Raw genomic sequence first — 21,841 nt, forward strand, 5'->3', positions numbered from 1 at the left:
TGAGGAATAAAGTGATATTACTATTATTTATCAAATTAAACTTTTGACTCAATTAAAACCATGAGATGCGTTGAAATTGTGACCATTAAAGCGTTTTTGTAACCCATCATTTGCCTGAAGTGTAATGAAACATGTTTTAGTGAGGTGACCTTGATGAGATAGAAAACGAATCATTTATATATAATTCTCTCATAACTCATTTCAATAATGAACACTAGAAAATGTCATTCCTAGAACTTTCGTTGCCATTCTGAATCCTAAATTGACACCAAAAGAGAACAAGAGGAAAATTATTCATAATCAGAGTTCAAACATCCAAAAAAATCAAAATAATAATCCCTCTCTAGAAGTACGGTGCAATTTCTCTGATACAATTGTATTAACTCTGGGCACCTAGTTAGAAATTGTACAAGTAGGAATCACCCTACTGCACAGAAGAACCTGAAAGAGGAAGAACTTTGTACCATGATTACATAAACAAATGTGATCGAGAGTTTTAAAGGTTGATGACTTGACACTAGTGCCACGCTCTATTTATGTCATGACTCGATTCTTTTTAAAAATCATAGTGAAACTAAGGATATAAATATACATTTGGGGATCACCATACAACATAAGGTTGTTGCAATCAACAAAGGGGAGTTAAAGTTCATCTTTGGCAAGAGACTGTCGTACTAAAGGAAATTCTGCACACCCCAAAGGTAAGGAAGAATCTGGTCTTGAGTTATCTCCTTAACAAGGTGAGCTTCACTTAGACTATAGGAGCATATATTGATTTACTCTCACTAAGAATAATGTTTTTTTTGTAAGGAAGAGCTATGTAATTGATGAAATGTTTAAGCTTAATCTTGAAATGAATAAAATTTAGTCTTATGCTTACGTGTTGTCATCTTTTAGTACTTAGCATACTAGACTTTGTCATGTTAATAAAAAAATAATTAGCAAAATGAGTAGGTTGGATATGATTTTTCTAAACTATCCATGAATGAATTTGATAAATGTGAATTTTGTAGTCAAGCTAAGGTAACTAAGACTTTCCATAAATCTGTAATTAAGAATTCCTCTATAACATCCATGGAATAATACATGAAAAGACACCTTATTCTCTTGAAATGAACGGTAAAGTCAAAAAGAAAAATAGAACTCTATTTAATAAGACAATTGAGTATTAAGTCAAATCAATTCCAATGGGTTATGCGATTCGTACTATCTCAAATCATTAATAATTTTCATAAATCATATGTAAAATTTTCCATTTAAAATCATTCATCATAATTCATATCACAATGTACGCATTTCGCCTATGATCATGATCATCTCGCAAAATTGTTCTGCGTGTTTAATTACATCTTGTACTATTTTTTCAGCTCAAGTGTTTACCACACTATTTTGTCAAGTTGCAGTTATGCAAAGTAATTCAACATATTTAACAAATTCCATCAATCCCACTACGCATAACGCGTCTTCCAATGTCAAATCACACAACAAGCAAAGAGCATCTCATACAAGTATGAGTCATTCTACTCAAGATGACACAACATGAATAAGACATTCTATTCTGGAACACACAACAAGAAATAGAGCATTTATCTCATATCACACAACAAAGATAAGACATCACATTGCATAAGGTATAAAAGATAATCTTAATTTAAACTTTATTAAGTCTCGTGCATTCTCTAGAATACCTCATTCCATTTTATAATAAATTCAATCTATTTATAAGTCATACATATTTTCAGAATTGGAAAGCATGAAAGAAATCATGCAGTTCATGGTCTTAATAATATACACACACGGATTCAAATACATTTTCAAAACCCTTTTTGTTTTGGAAATATTTTATAAGAAGATCCATTCAAAACTACAATAGCAAGTTGCTATCCACAAGCTCTTTTGCACCTTCCAATCAAGTTCAAACTTGATCAAAATCTTCGAGAGACTTTGGAAGTTCATTTCAAGCTTTTCTTAAGTGAATTTAAAGTAACAGTAATTCAGAAGGATTGGACTTTCCTTTCTATTTATAAGCTTTTTCGATGAAGACATCCATGCTAGAATGAGTACCTTTGTCGACGGTGAGAATTGGTCAAATCCCAGAATGCTACGTGTGTCTCTACCCATTCCTTATCCTGAATTTGGATTACGCGCCAAGGTCAAATCAATCGTTAGCTTATTGATGCAAGGGTCGTGTCACTACTTCTGAGTGAAGTAAGCTCAAATCGCCTAATAGTTTGCCACATTGCATCTTCCCAGAGAGCACCTTCCATCACGTAATCTTCTCGCAAAACGTACACAATTTACTCTTTAATGATAGTTTCTTCGCATTCCATTCTTGCTGCATGAATCTTATCACATAGGTAGTACGCAATCAGAATCTCACACTTAATATCAATTTTTAATTGCTATCATCTGTTGAACTTGTTTCTTGGGATTTTCAGTTTACAAGTTGGGTTTACCTCACAAGTAATTCATTTTTTTATAAGCACAAGTCTTATACTTTCTATGGTTTTGAAAACTTTCTTTCTTCCAAGATTTCATCACTTCACACATGATCAAGTATAACTACATCAATAATAAGACAATCTCTAATGGTACTATACTTACCAAGTATTTGTCATCTCTTGTTTTTGTAATAACAACTCTGAACGTTTACAATTATTGTTGTATTATCACAATAATGGATCAGTATGACTAGTACTAATTTAAACCATAAAGGAATCTCATATAACAAGTTTCTAAGTTAGCTTAGCTTGCTTCTTGACTAGCTATTGTTAGTGTTATCATTTTTAACTCCATTGTTGACTGTGTTAGAATAATCCGTTTCTTGGATTTTGAAGCAACAACTCCACTTGATATATTAATGATATAGCCATCTAAGAGGGAATTCCTCTAATATACATCGTTGTAACCTTCTAGGATAGTGAAAAACTTTTGGTAATGTAATCATCGGTTCTGGCAATTTTCTATAAGTATCTCATAACTCTTTCTACAACATTCCAATGTTCTACCTTAGGCCTGCTTGTAAACCTACACAATAATCCTATAGTATAATATATATTAGGCATATTGCAATCAGAAGCATATATGATACTTACAATAACGCTCATATACTCAGATTGATTAACACCGTCACAAAACACTTACACTAGAATCATAAGATGTACTACCATGTTGATTTATAATAAAAGTCATTATATATTTTTTAGAATTTTTTCTATGTAATGGGATTAATCCAAAGAAATTTTCTTTTATGACCTAGTGACTTTTATGCTTAAGATTACATTAGCTTCTCCTAAGTTTTTCGTGTTAGAATTTACACTCAACAATTGATTTTATATCATTTATGACGTGCAAGTTTAATCCAAAGATTAACATACCATTTACATTTAAGCATATTGATGTAATATAGAATAGTTAATAAAATAGTTTAACTGTTTAAACTGTTAACTAACAGCTAGATAGTAAAACAGTTATATCAACTACTAATAAATACTCCTTCTCTTAGCCATTAGAGGCAGAGGATTCATTTTGAGAAATTAAATCCAGACTTGAATTACATCAAGTGATATCAGAGCAGCCCCGATTCTCGGACGGATGGCTGGCCGGAGAAGAATCCCCATCGCGGGGGACAACCGCGAGCAAGAAGAGGTGGAGGAAATCGCCGCCCTCTCTCCAATGACATCCACGGTTCGCTTGCTGGTCGTCGAAGACTCCTTGGGAGATTTACATGACAAGATGAATAGAGTAATGGATAACTTGAACTCCCTCAACCGAAGAATAGACAGCCTGCCGGCACCGACAAGGATAGAAGACTATGATCGGCATGGAGGAAACCGAGGAGGACGACGGGCACGAAGGAATATTAGACACCTGTCCAATCCAAGAAACGATCAAATGAGGAGACAAATGGATGCCCCACCACGATACGCTGACGACAATGACCAAGAAGATTATGACGAGTGGCAAAATGCGCAAGACCACGAATCATCAAGTGGAGATGAGCAAGAAAATATTTGGAATGACCACGAAGAATATCGAATGCCCCAAGGTTACAGAGGGCAGGAGGTACGACGAGAAACTTATCATGACTACAAAATGAAAATTGACTTGTCAACGTACAACGGCAAGCGCGATATTGAATCTTTCTTGGACTGGATTAAAAATACAGAGAACTTCTTCAACTATATGGATACACCCGAGAGAAAAAAGGTACATTTGGTGGCTCTAAAGTTGAGGGGAGAAGCCTCGGCTTGGTGGGACCAACTAGAAATAAATCGGCAGAAATTCGACAAACCACCTATCCAATCGTGGGAGAAGATGAAGAAGCTTTTGAAGGCACGCTTTCTGCCACCAAACTACGAACAAACATTGTATAATCAATATCAAAATTGCCGCCAAGGGAGCCGAACTGTGGCATAATATATTGAAGAATTACACAGATTGAGCGCAAGAACCAATCTGAGTGAGAACGAACAACATCATATTGCAAGGTTCATTGGCGGATTACGATTCGATATTAAGGAAAAGGTAAATTTACAGCCCTTTCGCTTCTTGTCGGAAGCTATTTCTCTTGTGGAAACAGTGGAGGAAATGATCACAGCACGATTGAAGAACTCTAACAGAAAGATTACATGGGAGACGAACTCTACCAAGAAGCAACCTTACAACAGGAGGACAGAGGAACAGCCAGCAACATCAGTGGCTGAGAAGGGTAAAGAGTTCGATACTCAAGAGGCAAGCAAAAAGAAAGAAGGAGCAGGCAGGGGGAAGCGTCTAAACAATTACACTCGTCCGTCCTTAGGGAAGTGTTTTCGATGTGGTGAACCTGGCCACTGATCCAACAACTGCCCCCATAGGAAAACAATAGCACTAGCTGAAGATGAAGGCAGTGATATGAGTAAAGAAGACAAAGAAGGAGAAGAAGAAACAGAGCTGATTGAAGCAGATGATGAGGATAGGGTTTCGTGTGTTATCCAAAGGGTCCTCATCACCCCTAAAGAAGAGACAACCCCCAGCAACACAGTTTATTCAAGACAAGATGCACTATCAATGGCAAGGTATGCAATATCATAATTGATAGTGGAAGCAGTGAAAACTTTGTAGCAAAAGAAAATCGTGGTCGTCCTTAACTTGAAGACAGACCCCTACCCTGATCCTTACAAGATTGGATGGATGAAGAAGGGAGGGGAAGCCACAATCAATGAGATTTGTACAGTACCACTTTCCATTGGAAACAACTACAAAGATCATATTGTGTGTGACGTGATTGAGATGGATGTGTGCCACTTACTACTAGGCAGACCTTGGCAACATGACACTCGAACCCTACATAGGGGGAGAGAAAACACCTACGAGTTCCAATGGATGGGAAAGAAAGTAGTCCTCCTCCCACTAACAAGAAAAAACACATAAGGCATAAGGCAGAAAAAGAAGGGGCAGCTCTTCATCACAGTAAGTGGGAAGAAAATTTTGAGAGAAAGAGAACAAGACCTATTGGGACTTGTAGTTACTGACAAGTCCAAGGGAGAGGAAGATGAGGTCACTGATCCAAAGCTGAAGGAGTTACTCACAGAATTCCCTCACCTAAAGAGAGAACCACAGGGATTGCCACCCACACGTGACATTCAACACCAAATTGACCTCATCCTAGGAGCATTACTACCCAACTTACCCCACTACAAAATGAGTCCAGAAGAGTACAAAATCCTACACGATCACATAGAAGAGCTGCTGAGAAAGGGCCACATCAAGCCAAGCGTTAGCCCATGTGCTGTGCCTGCATTACTTACACCAAAGAAGGATGGAAGCTGAAGAGTGTGTGTAGACAGCAGGCCTATCAACCGAATTACTGTAAAGTACCGATTCCCCCTCGAATTGGAGACTTGCTGGATCAACTAGGCAAGACTACCATCTTTTCAAAGATTGACTTGAAAAGCGGCTATCATCAAATAAGGATCAGACCGGGGGACGAGTGGAAAACAGCCTTCAAAACCAATGAAGGCTTATTCGAATGGATGGTCATGCCCTTTGGCCTATCAAACGCCCCTAGTACCTTCATGAGACTAATGAACCAGGTACTTCTCCCCTTCCTTAACAAGTTTATAGTTGTCTATTTCGATGACATACTTGTATACAACACCAACTATGATGAGCACATACTGCACTTAAGAAAACTATTCCAAGTCCTAATGGAGACAGAACTATACATCAATTCCAAAAAGTGCACATTCTTTAGAAGGGAAATTGCCTTTCTTGGCTTTATAATCAAGCAAGAGAGCATAGGCATGGAACCAAAGAAAGTAGAGGATATCCATACTTGGCCCACACCAACCTCTATTAAGGAGATACAAGCCTTCCTTGGCTTGGCTTCCTTTTACAGAAGATTTATAAGAAACTTCAGCTCATTGGTAGCACCGCTCACTGACTGCCTAAAGGGAGGAAACTTTAAGTGGACCCAACAACAGCAAGATAACTTTGACGACATTAAAAGGAGGTTGACTTCCAGCCCCATACTTCAACTACCAGACTTCACTTTACCATTTGAAGTGGCTGTGGATGCGTGCGGAACAGGGGTTGGGGCTGTTCTCTCTCAACGAAGTCATCCCATCGAATATTTTAGTGAAAAGCTAAGCTCATCTAGACAGTCTTGGAGTACGTATGAGCAGGAATTATATGCTCTCGTTCGGCACTCAAACAGTGAGAGCACTACCTATTATGCAAAAAATTTATACTGTTGACTGACCATTTTTCACTAAAATACCTCCAGTCCCAAAGAACTATCAGCCGAATGCACGCACGATGGATCTCTTTCCTACAAAGGTTTGACTTTGTGATCAAACACCAAAGTGGCAAAGAAAATAAGGTGGCAGATGTCCTCAGCAGAAAGAGTTCCTTACTCACACTTCTCTCCTCAGAAGTCGTGGCATTTAAACATCTTCCCGACCTATACGAGGAAGATACCGACTTTTCAGAAGTTTGGTACAAATGCACTAATTATATTAAAGCTGAAGACTTCCATATTGTGGAAGTTTTCTATTCAAAGGGGAACAACTATGCATACCTCACACCTCATTACGAGAAGCCCTATTAAAGGAAGCTCACTCGGGTGGTCTGGCTGGACATTTCAGGCAAGACAAAACATTCGAGACAATTTCCAAGAGGTATTATTGGCCACAACTCAGGAGAGATTCAAACAATTTCATTAAAAGATGTCCTATATGCCAAAGAGCTAAAGGCTCAAGTACTAATACTGGGTTATACTCTCCACTGCCCATCCCAACTTCCATTTGGGAAGACTTATCAGTAGACTTCGTGGTAGGATTACCAAAGACTCAAAGGCTGTATGACTCGGTCATGGTTGTAGTAGACAGATTCAGTAAAATGGCCCACTTCATTGCGTGCAAAAAGACGAATGATGCAATCTATATAGCCAATCTGTTTTTCAGAGAAATAGTACGCCTACATGGAGTACCAAAAATAATTGTGTCCGATCGGGATGTGAAATTCTTAAGCCACTATTGGAGGACCCTATGGAAGAAACTTGACACGACTCTGAAATTCAGTATTACAGCACATCCACAAACAGATGGACAGACCGAGGTCACTAATAGAACACTAGGCAACCTAATACGTTGTCTTAGTGGGACTAAACCAGAGCAGTGGGATTTGGCACTTGCTCAGGCCGAGTTTGCATTTAACAATATGAAGAATAGAGCAACTAACAGATGCCCATTCGACGTTGTATATACTAAACAACCACGATTAACGTTTGACCTTGCCACACTCCCTACAGTCGTGGACATTAATGATGAAGCTGAAAAGATGATTGAGAACATTGAAAGAGTGCATAAAGAAGTATATGATCACCTAATGCAAACAATAGAATCCTATAAGAAAACAACTAATAAGAAAAGAAGACAAGCTGGCTTTTCCCAAGGAGACTTAGTAATGATCCACCATGGTAAAAATCGATTTCCCACTGACACATACAATAAACTCAAAGACAGACAACTTGGTCTATTCCGTATCCTAAAGAAAGTTGGAGAAAATGCCTACAAGATAGAACTACCACCAGACATGCATATTCACCCAATCTTTAACGTGGCAGACTTAAAGCAATACTATGCTCCAGACAGTTTCAACTTAGCAGACTAGGGTCACTCGGGTCGAGTTCCATCTCAGGGGGTGGAATGATGTAATATAGAATAGTTAATAAAACAGTTTAACTGTTTAAACTGTTAACTAACAGCTAGATAGTTAGTAAAACAATTTAATTGTTTAAACTGTTAACTGTTAAAACTATTTCATAAAAAAACAGTTATATCAACTACTAATAAATACTCCTTCTCTTAGCCATTAGAGGCAGAGAATTCATTTTGAGAAATTAAATCCAGACTTGAATTACATCAAGTGGTATCAGAGCAGCCTCGATTCTCGGACGGATGGCTGGCCGGAGAAGAATCCCCGCCGTGGGGGACAACCGCGAGCAAGAAGCTATTTTCAAACTTATAATAGATGCATTTGTCACTTTAATTAACTCTGAGTCCTTTATAAATGATTGGATTGCCAAAGTTCTCATGTTATTGCTTAGGATCCTGTTTCAATCCATAGAGAGATTTATCTAATTTACAAACTTTATTTTCTTGACTATGAACTATGGAATATTCCAGATTAATGTTTAGGTTCATGTTTCATATAAATCTCTTTTTCTAATTCACCATTTAAGAAAGCAGTCTTTACATCCATTTGATGTACTGAAAGATTATTTAGGGTTGTTTTAGAAATCAATACTCTGATTGAAGTGATTCTCATGGTAGAAAGTATCAAAGAAGTCTACGTTTTCTCTTTGTCTAAAGTCTTTACCTACAAATCTGGTCTTGTTTTTGTCTATTGTTACATCATGTTTATGTTTCCTCCTTAGAACCTATGCATCCTTTTGATTTGCAGTTAGAGGTACTAAATGCCAAGTTCTATTGGACTTAAGAGAATCCATTTCATTGTTTATAACTTTTTTTCATAAGTTGGCATCTACTGAGGATAGGACACTTCACATAGATCTTTAGGATCTTCTTCTACATTGTTGGTTTTGAAGTCATCTCAAAAGTCTTTAACAATAAAAATGGTTTTACACATCCTAGGCTCATGATTTACTTCCTCATTTGAAGTTTGAGCTCTAACTAAAGGTATAGACTACTATAACTCGAGCTCCCACTAGTTGTTAGATTATTAGAACTCGAGTCCCCCACTATTTCTTAATATATAGAGAAATTTACTCTTAGAGAAATCAACACAATTTGATTTTATAATCACTTTATTTACTAGGTCATATAACCTATAGGTTTTACTATTTACTCCATATTCTATAAAGACAAATTCATTGGTTCTACTAGCAAACTTTCTTTTATTAGGATCTAGAATTCTAACATAGGCTAGACATCTCCATTTTCTAAAATATGACAAGTTTGGTTTCTTATTCTCTTAAAGACTTCATATGTTGAAGTTGTCTTCTTAGACTTTTGAATTCTATTGATAACATAACACGATAAGTTTTAATTGTTTCACCCCACCAAAATGGTGCATCCACTTAGTTAAATAAAATATTAACTAGTAATTAGTATTGTTTATTATTTATCACCTAATTTAGCGAAATACATATATTGCATTAGAGCAACTATGATAAATTAAAGGTGGGGAGAAAAAATCCCACTCACTAAACGTTTTTGTCTAACCTGTCAAATATTTTGTTTTATTCCCCCTCCCCCTCATATAACGAAGGACATCCAACGTTGGATTTGTGGCCTTGATAGCCTAGTGAGCCTTGTGATCGCATCATTTGGGTAGTGGCCACTGTCAGCTAGCATAGCATGTAGAAGGTAGGCGAGAAAAGTCTAAATGTTGTTAATTTGTATTTTGTTCTCTCAAGAAAAAAATTGTATTAAGCACCAAATGTACTCCATTTTGAAAACTCAACGAAGTCGTATCATTCCATTCATGTTTGAATTCTATGTTTAAAATTGTTGGTTGTATTTAATTTTTGTTTACTAGGCAACATTTAGCGTTTTACCTCACAGTAGTTACGCGTTGAGTGTTTGAAGGCACGACACCATTTGGTCGCATAAAGTGACATTTAGGATGGAGCGTGATGTTAAGACAATCATGTTTAATCCAAAATTTCATTCTAATTATGATCTAGAGTATTAGCATATGATCCCTTGAAGTGAAGGAAAATGTTGAACTTTGTTTTTAGTTAGATCTATACTTGATGTCAAATAGAGTACCTAGATACATAAATACTCTTGATAGAAATATATTCCTCCAATCAAATATAATATATAACAAGTTGACTTTTATTTTACTCCAATCAAATCCTTACAATAGAATATATAAGATAAAATTTTAGAATAAATATATATATATAAAAGAATAACAAATAAAACAAATAGTAAAACATGTAATTTATATACATTGACAGTTTTAAAGTGTCATTGTACGTACACAATGATAACCTATAAAGGATACTTTAAAAGCTTTGTCATATATGTTAGTAGGGTTCACATACTTTCAACTTATTGAGTTCTACAGTACATATTTCTTTCTAGTTAATACTCTGACATGTCATTAAATAATATGTTGTTTTATTTTCTGTATTTCGTATCATTCTTTTAATACTTTCTTATATAACAAACAATGAATGAGTTTATTGTTATTTTTGTACCATATGACTATAGTATTACTTTTTACTTTAAAACATTTAACTTATCTATACAACCTGTTAAATCAAAAGTTAAAATCAATTTTTTTTTAACATACAATTAAGAGTTTTTTAAAAAGAAAAGAAAATAAAATAAAAGAGATTTACAATGAGTTAAAAGCCACCACAGAAAGTAGGAAAAAGAAATCATTACCAATCAAATTTATTTAAACCATAAAACATAAATTTTAAATATTTGATATTTACATAATAATAATAATAATAATAATAATAATAATAATAATAACTAAACTCATTATTGTAATAACATTTGTAAATAAAAAGAATAATTATTATCAATAATAAAAAGAGACAAATGGGGCAGGGACGAAGGCCATAGAAGAACATCAAAATAGGGAGAGTGAGAAAGGCATCCACGACCTAAAACCATTTGGTAGGCATAGTCTCCTAGAAATACAAACAAATACAAATTAAACTACATTTTATAGCTTCTCTCTCCTACATCTTTTTAGTTCAATAATGACAAAATAAGTGGACTAACTTGTTTGTTTTAAACCAATTAAATATGTACTAAATCATGGACACCTTTAAAATAATATTAAGTATATATCTTAACTATTAAGCTTTAGAATTGTAATCAAAGTTTTATATTGTACTATTTTTACATTCACCTTTTTCTTCTCAATTTTATACATTATGGCGAATTTTTCGAATAATGTGATAGTGTGAGAAAATAAAGATGTAAAAGGTGGTGGTGTTGTCCATGTTGTCATCCATCTCACAGTAAGCAAGCAAAGCAGAGTCACATAAATTGATATATAAATCCATCATGCATCCATTACAATTCCCTCATTAACAAAACAACAACCATAAATACATAATGTCCTACAAATTACAGGTTTCATTCCAATTCCATTACACATAACATAGCCTAAAAACTCAAAAAAAGAAAAAAAAAAGAAAAAAAAACAAGCATGACCCCTCTTCGTTCACAACTTCTTATCCTCCTCTTCGGCCTTTCTTTCTCATTCCTCCCCTTCTTTTCCCTCTCCGCCATAGACACCTTCGTCTTCGGTGGCTGCACCCAACTTCGCTACTCCCCAAACTCTGGTTACGAGTCAAATCTCAACTCACTACTCACCTCCCTAGTCAACTCAGCCACATACTCCTCCTACAACAACTACACCATCCAAGGCTCCTCACCACAAGACGCCCTCTCGGGTCTCTACCAATGTCGGGGCGACCTCTCGATGCCAGACTGCGCCACATGCATTGCCCGCGCTGTGACGCAGCTAGGTGGACTCTGCTCAGACACATGTGGCGGGGCGCTGCAGCTGGAGGGATGCTACGTGAAGTACGACAACTCGAGCTTTCTCGGGGTGGAGGATAAGACGGTGGTGCTGAAGAAGTGTGGGCCGTCGGTGGGGTACGAGGAGGAGGCGATGGGGCGGAGGGATGCGGTGTTAGGGGCGTTGGTGGGGGCGAGTGGGGGGTATAGAGTGGGCGGGGCTGGGAAAGTACAAGGAGTTGCTCAGTGTGTAGGGGATTTGAGTGGGAGTGAGTGTCAGGATTGTTTAGGAGAGGCTATTGGACGGTTGAAAAGCGATTGTGGGACGGCGGATTTTGGGGATATGTTTTTGGGAAAGTGTTATGCAAGGTATAACACTCATGGGCCTCCTGTTTTCTCTAAGGCCCATCATGGTAAGCCATTTCTCACCACTACTACTACTACTACTGCCATTTCCTTGGTAATCCCTTTCTCTTTCTTTTCCTTTTTCTTTTCTGTTCTCTTTTTATAAATTAATATTCATCGAAGTAATTATTCAGTAGAATTAACTCCTTTTTTTTTTTTTTTTTTTTTATAAATTTCCGGAATTTATACCTTGCTTGATATTCAACATTATTTTAAAAAAAATTATATATAGAAATTTATAAATACTCTTTTTTGTTCTATTACCTAAACATATTATAAAAACATTTGAAGATTATTTTAGATTCTTCAGAATTGAAGTGTGTTTTCAAGGGTTGGGAAAAAAGTTCACCAAAGTTGTGAAGAAAACTAAACATAATTTAATGGTAATCATATGAAACCTCGGTCTTTGAACATTAATATTCTCTTTCATAAACATTTGTTTTATTTTTTCTGTTTTCTATTGTTTTCTAATATTTAATTTTTAAAAACCAAATCAAGAACTATTTTATTTTAAAAAAAATTGATCCAGAGAATAAAAGATAGATGTGAGAAAAAGAATAAACAAAATTTTTAAAAATAAAAAGTAGAAAACAAAATCGATTGATTACTGAACAAAGTCTTAATGTATAAAAATTTCATCAAAACTAACCATAATTTTCTTTTACCTAACAATTATTCTAAAAATTGGCTACATATTATTGTGAAGAATTGAATTAAAAACAAAAAAAATAAAAGCAAACGAACTAAATTAAGAAAAATAATAACTTGGAGATCAAATTGATAGGTTTACGAAGGTTGGAGGGCTAAAAATGTTTTAAGAAGAAAATATTATTTTAGTTTTAACATTATATTGTTTGGGATTGTAACGTGGTGAATTGAACAGATAAATCTAATGGTGATGGTGAGAAGACATTTGCGATTATCATTGGGCTATTAGCTGGAGTTGCTCTTGTTATCATTTTTCTTGTCTTTATTAGAAAGGTGTTTGAACGATCTGGTAATTCAATTTTCCACCCTCTCTTTTATTTTCTTTATTTAAGAAATTTGTTTGAATGAGTTAAAATATTTCTAAATAATGTAAAATTTTATTTTATATCAATAATAGAGATTCAAATTAAGGTAAAATAGTTAGTGAACTTTTTTTTTAAAAAAAAAAAGATTAAAAGTATACTTTTTAGGTAAAGCATTCTACAAAATTTAAAACAGTAGCTTTTATCAACTTGTTTTTTTTTTTTTTTCATTTGTAAAACAACACACTTTTCTCATAGCACATTATTCCAAATTACTTTTTTTGTTCTTTTGATAACTAAAGTTACCCATGATATATATACACACACATAGACATATATATTTGTATATATATTTGCATATTTATATTATATATATATTGTTTTGAATAAATAGGATGCATGGATAGAGTTGGTATTGAAGAATTTGGTTTGTTTTGTTGGTAATGCAGGTAAATAATAATAAAATATAGCAAATGGAAAAGCTTTAATTTACAAATTCAACCTCTAAAGGTGAAGGATATTGGGTTGCTGCTGGTTGGTTTTTTTTTTTTTTTGGCTTAATTCCACATTTTAGTTTTTTACTTTATTTATATTGTTTGGATTTGCTTTTATATTATTTGGTGTTTCCCAAGTGAAGTTTGTGTAATATTTAGTTGGCACAAAAGAAATGCCATAGAGAGATGAAAAAGAGAGAAATATTTCTTCTCTGTTATTGTGGAAACTGTGGTGCATTCTTTGTAAAAGATGGAGAGAATTTTTCATTTTTTTAAAAATATAATAATACTACTCTACTTACACTGTTGGTATTTATCTCTTTTTTTTTTTGCTTTCTATATTTTATCTTTTGTTGGAACTGGTACTCGACAATGTTGTGAAGCAACAATTTGGCATCTCAATTTTGGATGCCTAGAAAATAAACTCCAGAAACTTAGCTTGGACATCTGATGAATTAATCACCTAGATGAAAGTTGTCTAGAAGATGGTCACCTAGATAGAATGCCTAAATTGATCACCTGATTGGTGGTCGCCTAAATAGAACACCTAGACTGGTGGTCGCCTGAATAGAACGTCTAGTTGCAAGACAAAAAACTTGTTAAATGAAGGCTGAGTTGTAGACTACACTCTCTTTAAGACATTTCACGACTTTGCTTGAAGTGCAAATAATTCTTAATATTGTCGCATCGCCCCCAAGTTAAAATAGACAAATACTCAATCAAAACTGCACCAAAACCAATTGGAATACCAAATACTCGTGAATGACTTTACTCAAAAAACGAAAAATAGAAGAGGAAGTTTAGAGAGAATTGTCTTGTAAGATATATATTTTCTGATAATGCAAAAATGAGACGAAGACATAACTACATATAGTAGCAGGTTTCATAACGTATCAATTGTCATAAGATCATTGACGCCTAAGATCTGTAATGCCTCAACGATCAATATCAAAATGTAATGCTTCCATCAAAGTGTAATGCTTGAATGCACTACAAGAATGTACAGATCTCCCGACGTAGCTTTACATTGTCAAGAGAAAGGGTGTCGTGAGATAGAACACTGTCGGCAAACGGGTTCTTCTTCTTACCATTGCCATAACTACTCTTTCGTCCATCACCAGTGAAAAATAGGTGAGACGATAAATAATATCCTCTAGATAAGACTAACATGATTAATTGCAGGAATAGCTAATGTAACAAAACATACTAATGTAATAAAATGCACGTAATAAAACGAACAAATAACACAGAAGACTTTGATAACCCAATTCGGCAAATACAACCTACAACTGGGGAGCTTCTTTGCTCAAATAAGAAATATTATTGAGATTCAAAAGTTTGTAACTTAACCCTAAAAATACATTAACAAGTTATCACCATAACTTAAAAGATAAACTCAGGCTCCCCTGACGATAAACGTGAATCTCCTTGAAGATGAATTCAGACTCTCTCTGAATTCATTGACCACGATACAACTATCTCAGCCTTTTTATTCATATTTCTTATTAATCGATACTCTGTCAAATCACTTGACGATCTTCAATTAATAACCTGTCATAACTCATAAGGTAACTGCAATACCTTCAAAAACTTCTTTGACAAATACTACTTTTCGAATTAAGGTCCAATGTCGTTAAAAAAAACAACCTGGCGAGCAACAACAATAGATATAGATCTCTCTGATCATATTGGTTAAAAGATATCTATTAAGATTCCTAATAAATTGGTCAACCTTTTATCTTTTAAAATAAATAATAATTTATCCAACAAACTCCCTAATAAATAGATCAATGTTTAAAATCTTTTATCTTGATAAAAAAACACACGATCACCAAATACTAAAAATAATTCTTAGTAATTCTTTTTTACAAAAATACCAGCATTCGGAACCACTTCGTTCCAAGCAAGCCATTTTTATCTTCGTAATCATTTGGTTGTCTGATTCTGATTTTTGTTTCATAATCACTTAGCTTCACCACATTTTGTATATGACTGAAAATCATAGAATGGAAGATGGTGGTTGAAGAAGGCCCATCTTTTTCTCCCTCATCCTAAGCCAGATATGATTTTATTCTTTTCTTTCGACTTTTGTAATTGGAAGATGCTTCTCGATACAACATTGGAGAAGGATCTTCTTTAATTTTTCTTTTTCAATATTTTCCCCCCTCTCGTCTTTTTAGATATTTTCTTCTCAAAACAATCAACAATGTAAAAGAAAAAAATCATTGGTTAGGAACATAAAATCAAGTTGGGCTCCCATTTTCTTTCATTATAGGGTAGAATATATTGGTAATAGAAAATCTTTCAACGCATAAAATGAAGCGTCGGAAGATTCTCTTTCGACTCATTTTGTTCAACTTCGATCCTAATGCACATTTATGCATCGGGAGATCATCCTTTTTCAACGCTTTTGCATATATCTTCCGACATTTTTTTGTGTCAAGAGATTACCATTTTCTTGTAGTGATGGTCGACCCACTCAATGATCTCAAATGCATTGCATCACAACGTGTTCCAAAGTCTTAACACATCATGGTCTCAAATATCAGTACCTCTCAAAGCATTCAAGATTTCAACGCCTCGCCTTCAACGCGCTCAAAATCAACACCTTAAAAAACTAATTTTATTAGTAAAAGAAATGGATGGACTAACATAGGCGATGCTTGAGTGTGGAGATATAAAAAATTCACATATTTGTCTATCTCCCCACCTTTCTAAAGCATAGGTATCCCTTGGGGTCCAAACCCACGACATAAGGTTTGTATATAAGGGAGCTTCCACTTTGTTTCTTAGCAATGTAAGAATCTCAACTTGGAATAAAATATTAATATATTTTTTTCAAACAAAATTTTCATCAACAATCTCCCACTTGAATTTTTTTTTTGTTAATAGTCCTCAATTTAAAACCTTTAAAAACATTTTCACCAAGCAGTGTCAATGTGTATACTATTGTGCTTAAGAAAAGGGTCCGTGTATTTGAACTTTTACGTGAAGATGATTTAGAATACAATAGAATAACTCTTTAGTTTTGAGAACTCCATTTCTAACAACATCTTACACACAACATTATTCAAGTGTAGTTCGAAAGTCTGTGCTTTAAGGCCTAACACATCTATCCCATTTCTATGGATGCCATAAAGAATTTGCCTAAAAATTTTCATTGAAAGTGACTCTCACTTCCAAGTCCATGAAGGTGAATCTATAAAAGAGTACTCTTGTAGCTAGGTACTCCAATTGCATCAAGTATAGATCTCATTAAGAACAAAATTCAACATTTTCATTCTGTTCAAGATATCATAATATTACTCTGAATACAAATGAAACTTCTAATTATTTGAACATGATTCTTTCCATATCACTTGTGATAAGTTATTACCCTTTGAACTTGTTTCTTGGGATCTTTTGTCTACAAGTTGGGTTTACCTCACAAATGATTCATTTTTCATCAATTCCTATAAGATCCACTATAGCAACATAAGTAGTGAGAAAGTCTCTAATGGTATTGTGCTTACGACATATTTGTCATCTTTCGTGTTATAATAATGGTTCTACACTTTTGCGATTGCTGCAACACTAGTGCAATGGATCAACATGGTTGGTATCAATTTATCCCATATAGGAACCTAAGACAACAAGCTCCAAACCCAGCTTGCTTCTTCATTAGTTGTTACTAGTATATCATTTCAAACTCTATCATTGACTGGCCCAAAATAATATGTTTCTTGAATTTCCAAGCAACAACTCCACTTGTTATATTAAAGATATAGAGTCATCCAAGAGGAGTTTCAATCTGCATCGTTGTAACCTTCTACGACAACAAAAAACTTTTGCTATTGTAATCCTACGTTATGAATTTTCTTTAATTATCTCATAACTCTTTTAACAATATTTCAATTCTAGTATTATGTTTGCTTGTAAACGTACATAATAATGCTACAACATAATCATGTATGCCTTAGTGCAATCAATAGCATATCGAGACTGTCGGTAATGGTCGCATACTATGATTGGTTAAGACTATCACTAGTGTTCTTGAACAAATTTACTCTAGAATCATAAGTACATGTTGGTTTACTATCAAAATAATTATATTTCTTTAAAATATTTTTTATATAGTGAGATTGATCCAAAGAAAGATTCTTTTTTCAGACTTAATAATTTTTATATCAAGATTACATTAGCTTCTCATAAGTCTTTCATGTCAAAATCTGCACTCAACATTGTTTTACATCATTTATGACGTGCAAGTTTGATCGAAAGATTAACATATCATCTACGTATAAGCATATAATTGACACAAGCTATTTTCCTACTCATAGTAGATGCATTTGTCATTTTCATTAACTTTAAATCCTTTCGAAATGATTAGATTATCAAATTTTTCATGTCGTTGCTTAGGAGCTTGTTTTAAACCATAGATATATTTATCTAATTTACAAACTTTATTCTCTTGACCATGAACTAAGAAACCATCAGGTTGTTCCATATAAATTTCTTCTTCTAATTCACCATTTAGGAAATCGATCTTTACATCCATTTGATGTACTTAAAGATAATTTAGGATTGTTATAGAAATGAACACTCTAATTGAGATGATTATAGTTACTAGGGAGAAGGTATCAAAAAAGTCTATATTTTCTCTTTGTCTAAAGCCTTTAACTACATGTATGGCTTTGTACTTGTTTATTGTTCCATCATGCATGCATTTCTTCCCTAGAATCCATTTGCACCCTATTACTCTAGAACAAGAAGGTAAGTCTATTAATAGTCTATTGGGATTTATGTCCTAAAACTCGTAGATTGTAAATATAATCCACTAACCGTTATTAATAAAGTGTTATTATTATAACACATGTTATTGAATATATTATTAGTTTTGTCTTAATAACCCAAATCCAATAAATTAACATTCTAAGCTGTTTGATGAGTCTTGAACAGTCTGTAGAGTCATACAGTGATCAATGTTTGAGATCAGCTTAAATGGCCTATAGTATAGGGATAAAGTTGGGTACTTTATCTTGGTAATACTATGGATATGACTCACTTTGTATTTGATACAAACGCAATGATCCAACATGTCCGTAGAGGTGACATGTAAGTGAGAGTATCTTATGCAATGAGTTTGCATAAGACCGTACCACGAAATAGCAACCACTAAATGTAACTCCGTTAACTAGTTGAGTTTTCTATTTCATTAGGATGACCTAGGTAACTTAGTCTTATTCTTGAGTGTATTATGAACTCCTGTTCGCGAGGGATTGTCCTTTGATTTGTACGGATGAGATGAGCCAAATTTCGACTCAATATGCTTATTATTTTTTGCATAAGACTGAATGAGAAGCTGAGAACATAATTACACAAGATGAAATTCACTCCTTTATTTTAGGGTAAGTATATGAGTGTTTCCTTAAATAGTATCTTCAGAACTTGAACAAATGACCCTACCCTCTCAATGGCACGAGAGGAGTTTCTGTTTATTACCATAAACAGGTTGTTCATTAGAGGAGCACTGATATTTAAGGACTAGAGGTAACCCATGGGTAAAATGGTAATTTGACCCAACTGGTGTTACGAACATTCGTGGAGGGCTAACTTACTGTTATTGGTCTATATCCGTGGATACAGAAATATATCTACAGTGAGAAGAGTTCAACTGTGAGTCTCTAGTGGAGTGTACATACAATTAACCAATATTGACTAATGTGGTTAATGGGTTTACCCAATTAATCTCATAGCATTATAACTTCTGATTTGTAGGTTCATTAGTCCTCTTCCTAGTTCATCAAGGATAGTGAGAATTATTTATATTGGTTGTATTTTGAAATGTTCAAATTCACTTTGGAAATTAATATAATATATGGTTATACATAATAATATTAAGTTTATATTTTAATTGAACTTTATTATATAAATTTAATTTTAGATATGATTCAAAATTAATTTATGAGAGATAAACTATTTAAATGAGTTCAAATATTAATTTAATGTGAATTGGATTCATATTAAAATTATTGGTTATGAGAGAAATTTATATGTGAATATGATTCAAATATTAAGTTAAATAGAATATATTTAATCCACCTATTAATTACTTGGAGAATTAATTAATAGTTTAGTTTTATTTTATTTTATTTTATTTTATTTAATTAAATTAATTTAAAACTATAAGATATTTGAGAGATATTCATTAAATAAACTTTTAATGAAATATGATTTAATTAATTGATTAATTGTTAGTTAATTAGTTGATTTCAAATTTCTATTGATTTAATATTTTTTAAATTAATAAAATTGAACGATTCTCTCATACTCCCTTTCCTATTCGATAAAGGAAAGAGAGTTATAAATATGCAGAAGAAAAGATAGTTTTTCTTAATCAAAATAAAACTAATGATTTTGCTTTTCTGTAAAATAATTTTTCTCTAAAACTCTTCTCATCCCAGTTGGTTCTTCTCACAAACCAATTTCATCTCACATAATAGGAAGGTCTTCAACGAGTGGTGTCTCAATTCTATGTAAGTTTTTCTTTCTATAATCTATAATTAGAAAGCATGTCTAGCCATTAAGTTATAATAAGAAAATTAGTTTCTGTATTATTTCGTCAATGTATTGGTATTTTTAGATTCACAAATTAAAATGAGAAATGGTTCTGTAAAATCTTCCACTACCAAGGTCTTTAATCCCTTCACAATCAAGTTCTATTTGACTCAAGAGAATCCATTTCATCGTTAATAGCTTCTTGCCATAAGTTGGCATCAGCTGAGGATAAAGCTTTTATTAGATCTTTAGGATGTTCTTCTACATAGTAGGTTTTGAAGTCATCTTCAAAGTCTTTAATGGTTCAAATTATCTTGCTCCTTTTAGGCTCAAGATCGATCTACTTTTTCATTTGAAGTTGGAGTTCTAACTAGAGGTAGACTACTAGAACTCGATCCTTCACTAGTTAGATTATTGGAACTCAAGCCCCCACACCATTTCTTGATTTAAAAGAAAATCTATCTTCAAAAGAAGTCAACATCATTTGATTCTATAATCACTTGATTTACTAGGTCACAAAATTTAATAAGTTTTTCTATTGATTGCATATTCGATACACACTAATAGGCTCTACTAACAAGCTTTCTTTTTTTTCAGATTTAAAATTCTAACAAAGGCTAGACACCCCCAAGTTGTGAAATATGACAAATTTTGTTTCTTATTCTTCAAAACTTTCTAAGGTGAAGTTATATTCTTAGACTTTGAAATTTTATTAAGCACATAAAATACAGTTTGAATAATTTGACCCCACGAATATGATGCAGCTCCCAATTCAAGTAAAATAGCAAATCCTAATTCAAATAAAGTTTTATTCTTCCATTTGACTCGACTGTTCATTTCAAGAGAATAAGATGTTGTCTTTTCATGGATTATTCCATGTGTATTATAGAAATTGTTAAAGGAAACTGAAACGTATTCAATTCCTTTCACTACGAATACTCTTAATTTCTCGATTAAACTGATTTTCTATTTCCATTATAAACAACTTAAACATGCCAAAAGCATCACTTTTTTCAGCAGATAAATAAAAATGTAATAAGAACAATCATCAAAAAGAGTTTTAAAATATCTTATACTGTTCTTAGTCAATACCCCATTAGATTCACATTAGTTTGAATGTATTAAATCAAGAGACTCACGTTTCCTAATTACAAATTTATTTAAAATTTTGGTTGCCCTTCCTTACCCTACTGATTTGCCTTTTCTTTCTTCCTCTTCTTTTCTTCTCGTTACATTTTCTTTCATTCATTTCCATAGTGTCACTTTCTTGTGTTTCTTTCCTTACATTTCCTTTTAATCCTTTATTTTCTCCCTCATTCTTCTCCAACCTATCTTGCCCACCTTCATCTTTTGTAAACTTGTCATGCAATACCAAGACGAGGTGGGTTACTTGATT

General features: G+C 33.7%; 1 protein-coding gene and 1 pseudogene across 3 annotated transcripts; both read left to right on the forward strand.

The window, feature by feature from the left end:
• Nucleotides 1-3,594: 3,594 nt before the first annotated feature.
• LOC116403929 lies at nucleotides 3,595-6,737 on the forward strand (annotated as a pseudogene).
• Nucleotides 6,738-11,468: 4,731 nt separating this feature from the next.
• LOC101203431 (plasmodesmata-located protein 7) lies at nucleotides 11,469-14,224 on the forward strand. Of its 3 annotated transcripts, none has more exons than XR_969546.2 (3): nucleotides 11,471-12,459; nucleotides 13,288-13,401; nucleotides 13,864-14,224. XR_969546.2 is itself a non-coding variant. In XM_004151164.3 (3 exons), the coding sequence occupies exons 1-3, from the start codon at nucleotides 11,686-11,688 to the stop codon at nucleotides 13,869-13,871; spliced, it is 849 nt and encodes a 282-aa protein (XP_004151212.1). In that variant the 5' UTR covers nucleotides 11,477-11,685; the 3' UTR covers nucleotides 13,872-14,224. The 3 variants fall into 3 exon arrangements, 2 of the variants coding, with proteins under 2 accessions (XP_031742165.1, XP_004151212.1); XM_004151164.3 differs by having other exon boundaries at nucleotides 11,477-12,412; XM_031886305.1 differs by lacking the exon at nucleotides 13,864-14,224 and having other exon boundaries at nucleotides 11,469-12,459; nucleotides 13,288-13,405.
• The last annotated feature ends 7,617 nt before the right edge of the window (nucleotides 14,225-21,841 follow it).

The sequence above is a fragment of the Cucumis sativus genome, chromosome 5 (genome assembly GCF_000004075.3).
Source record: "Cucumis sativus cultivar 9930 chromosome 5, Cucumber_9930_V3, whole genome shotgun sequence".
NCBI classification, from domain to species: Eukaryota; Viridiplantae; Streptophyta; class Magnoliopsida; order Cucurbitales; family Cucurbitaceae; genus Cucumis; species Cucumis sativus.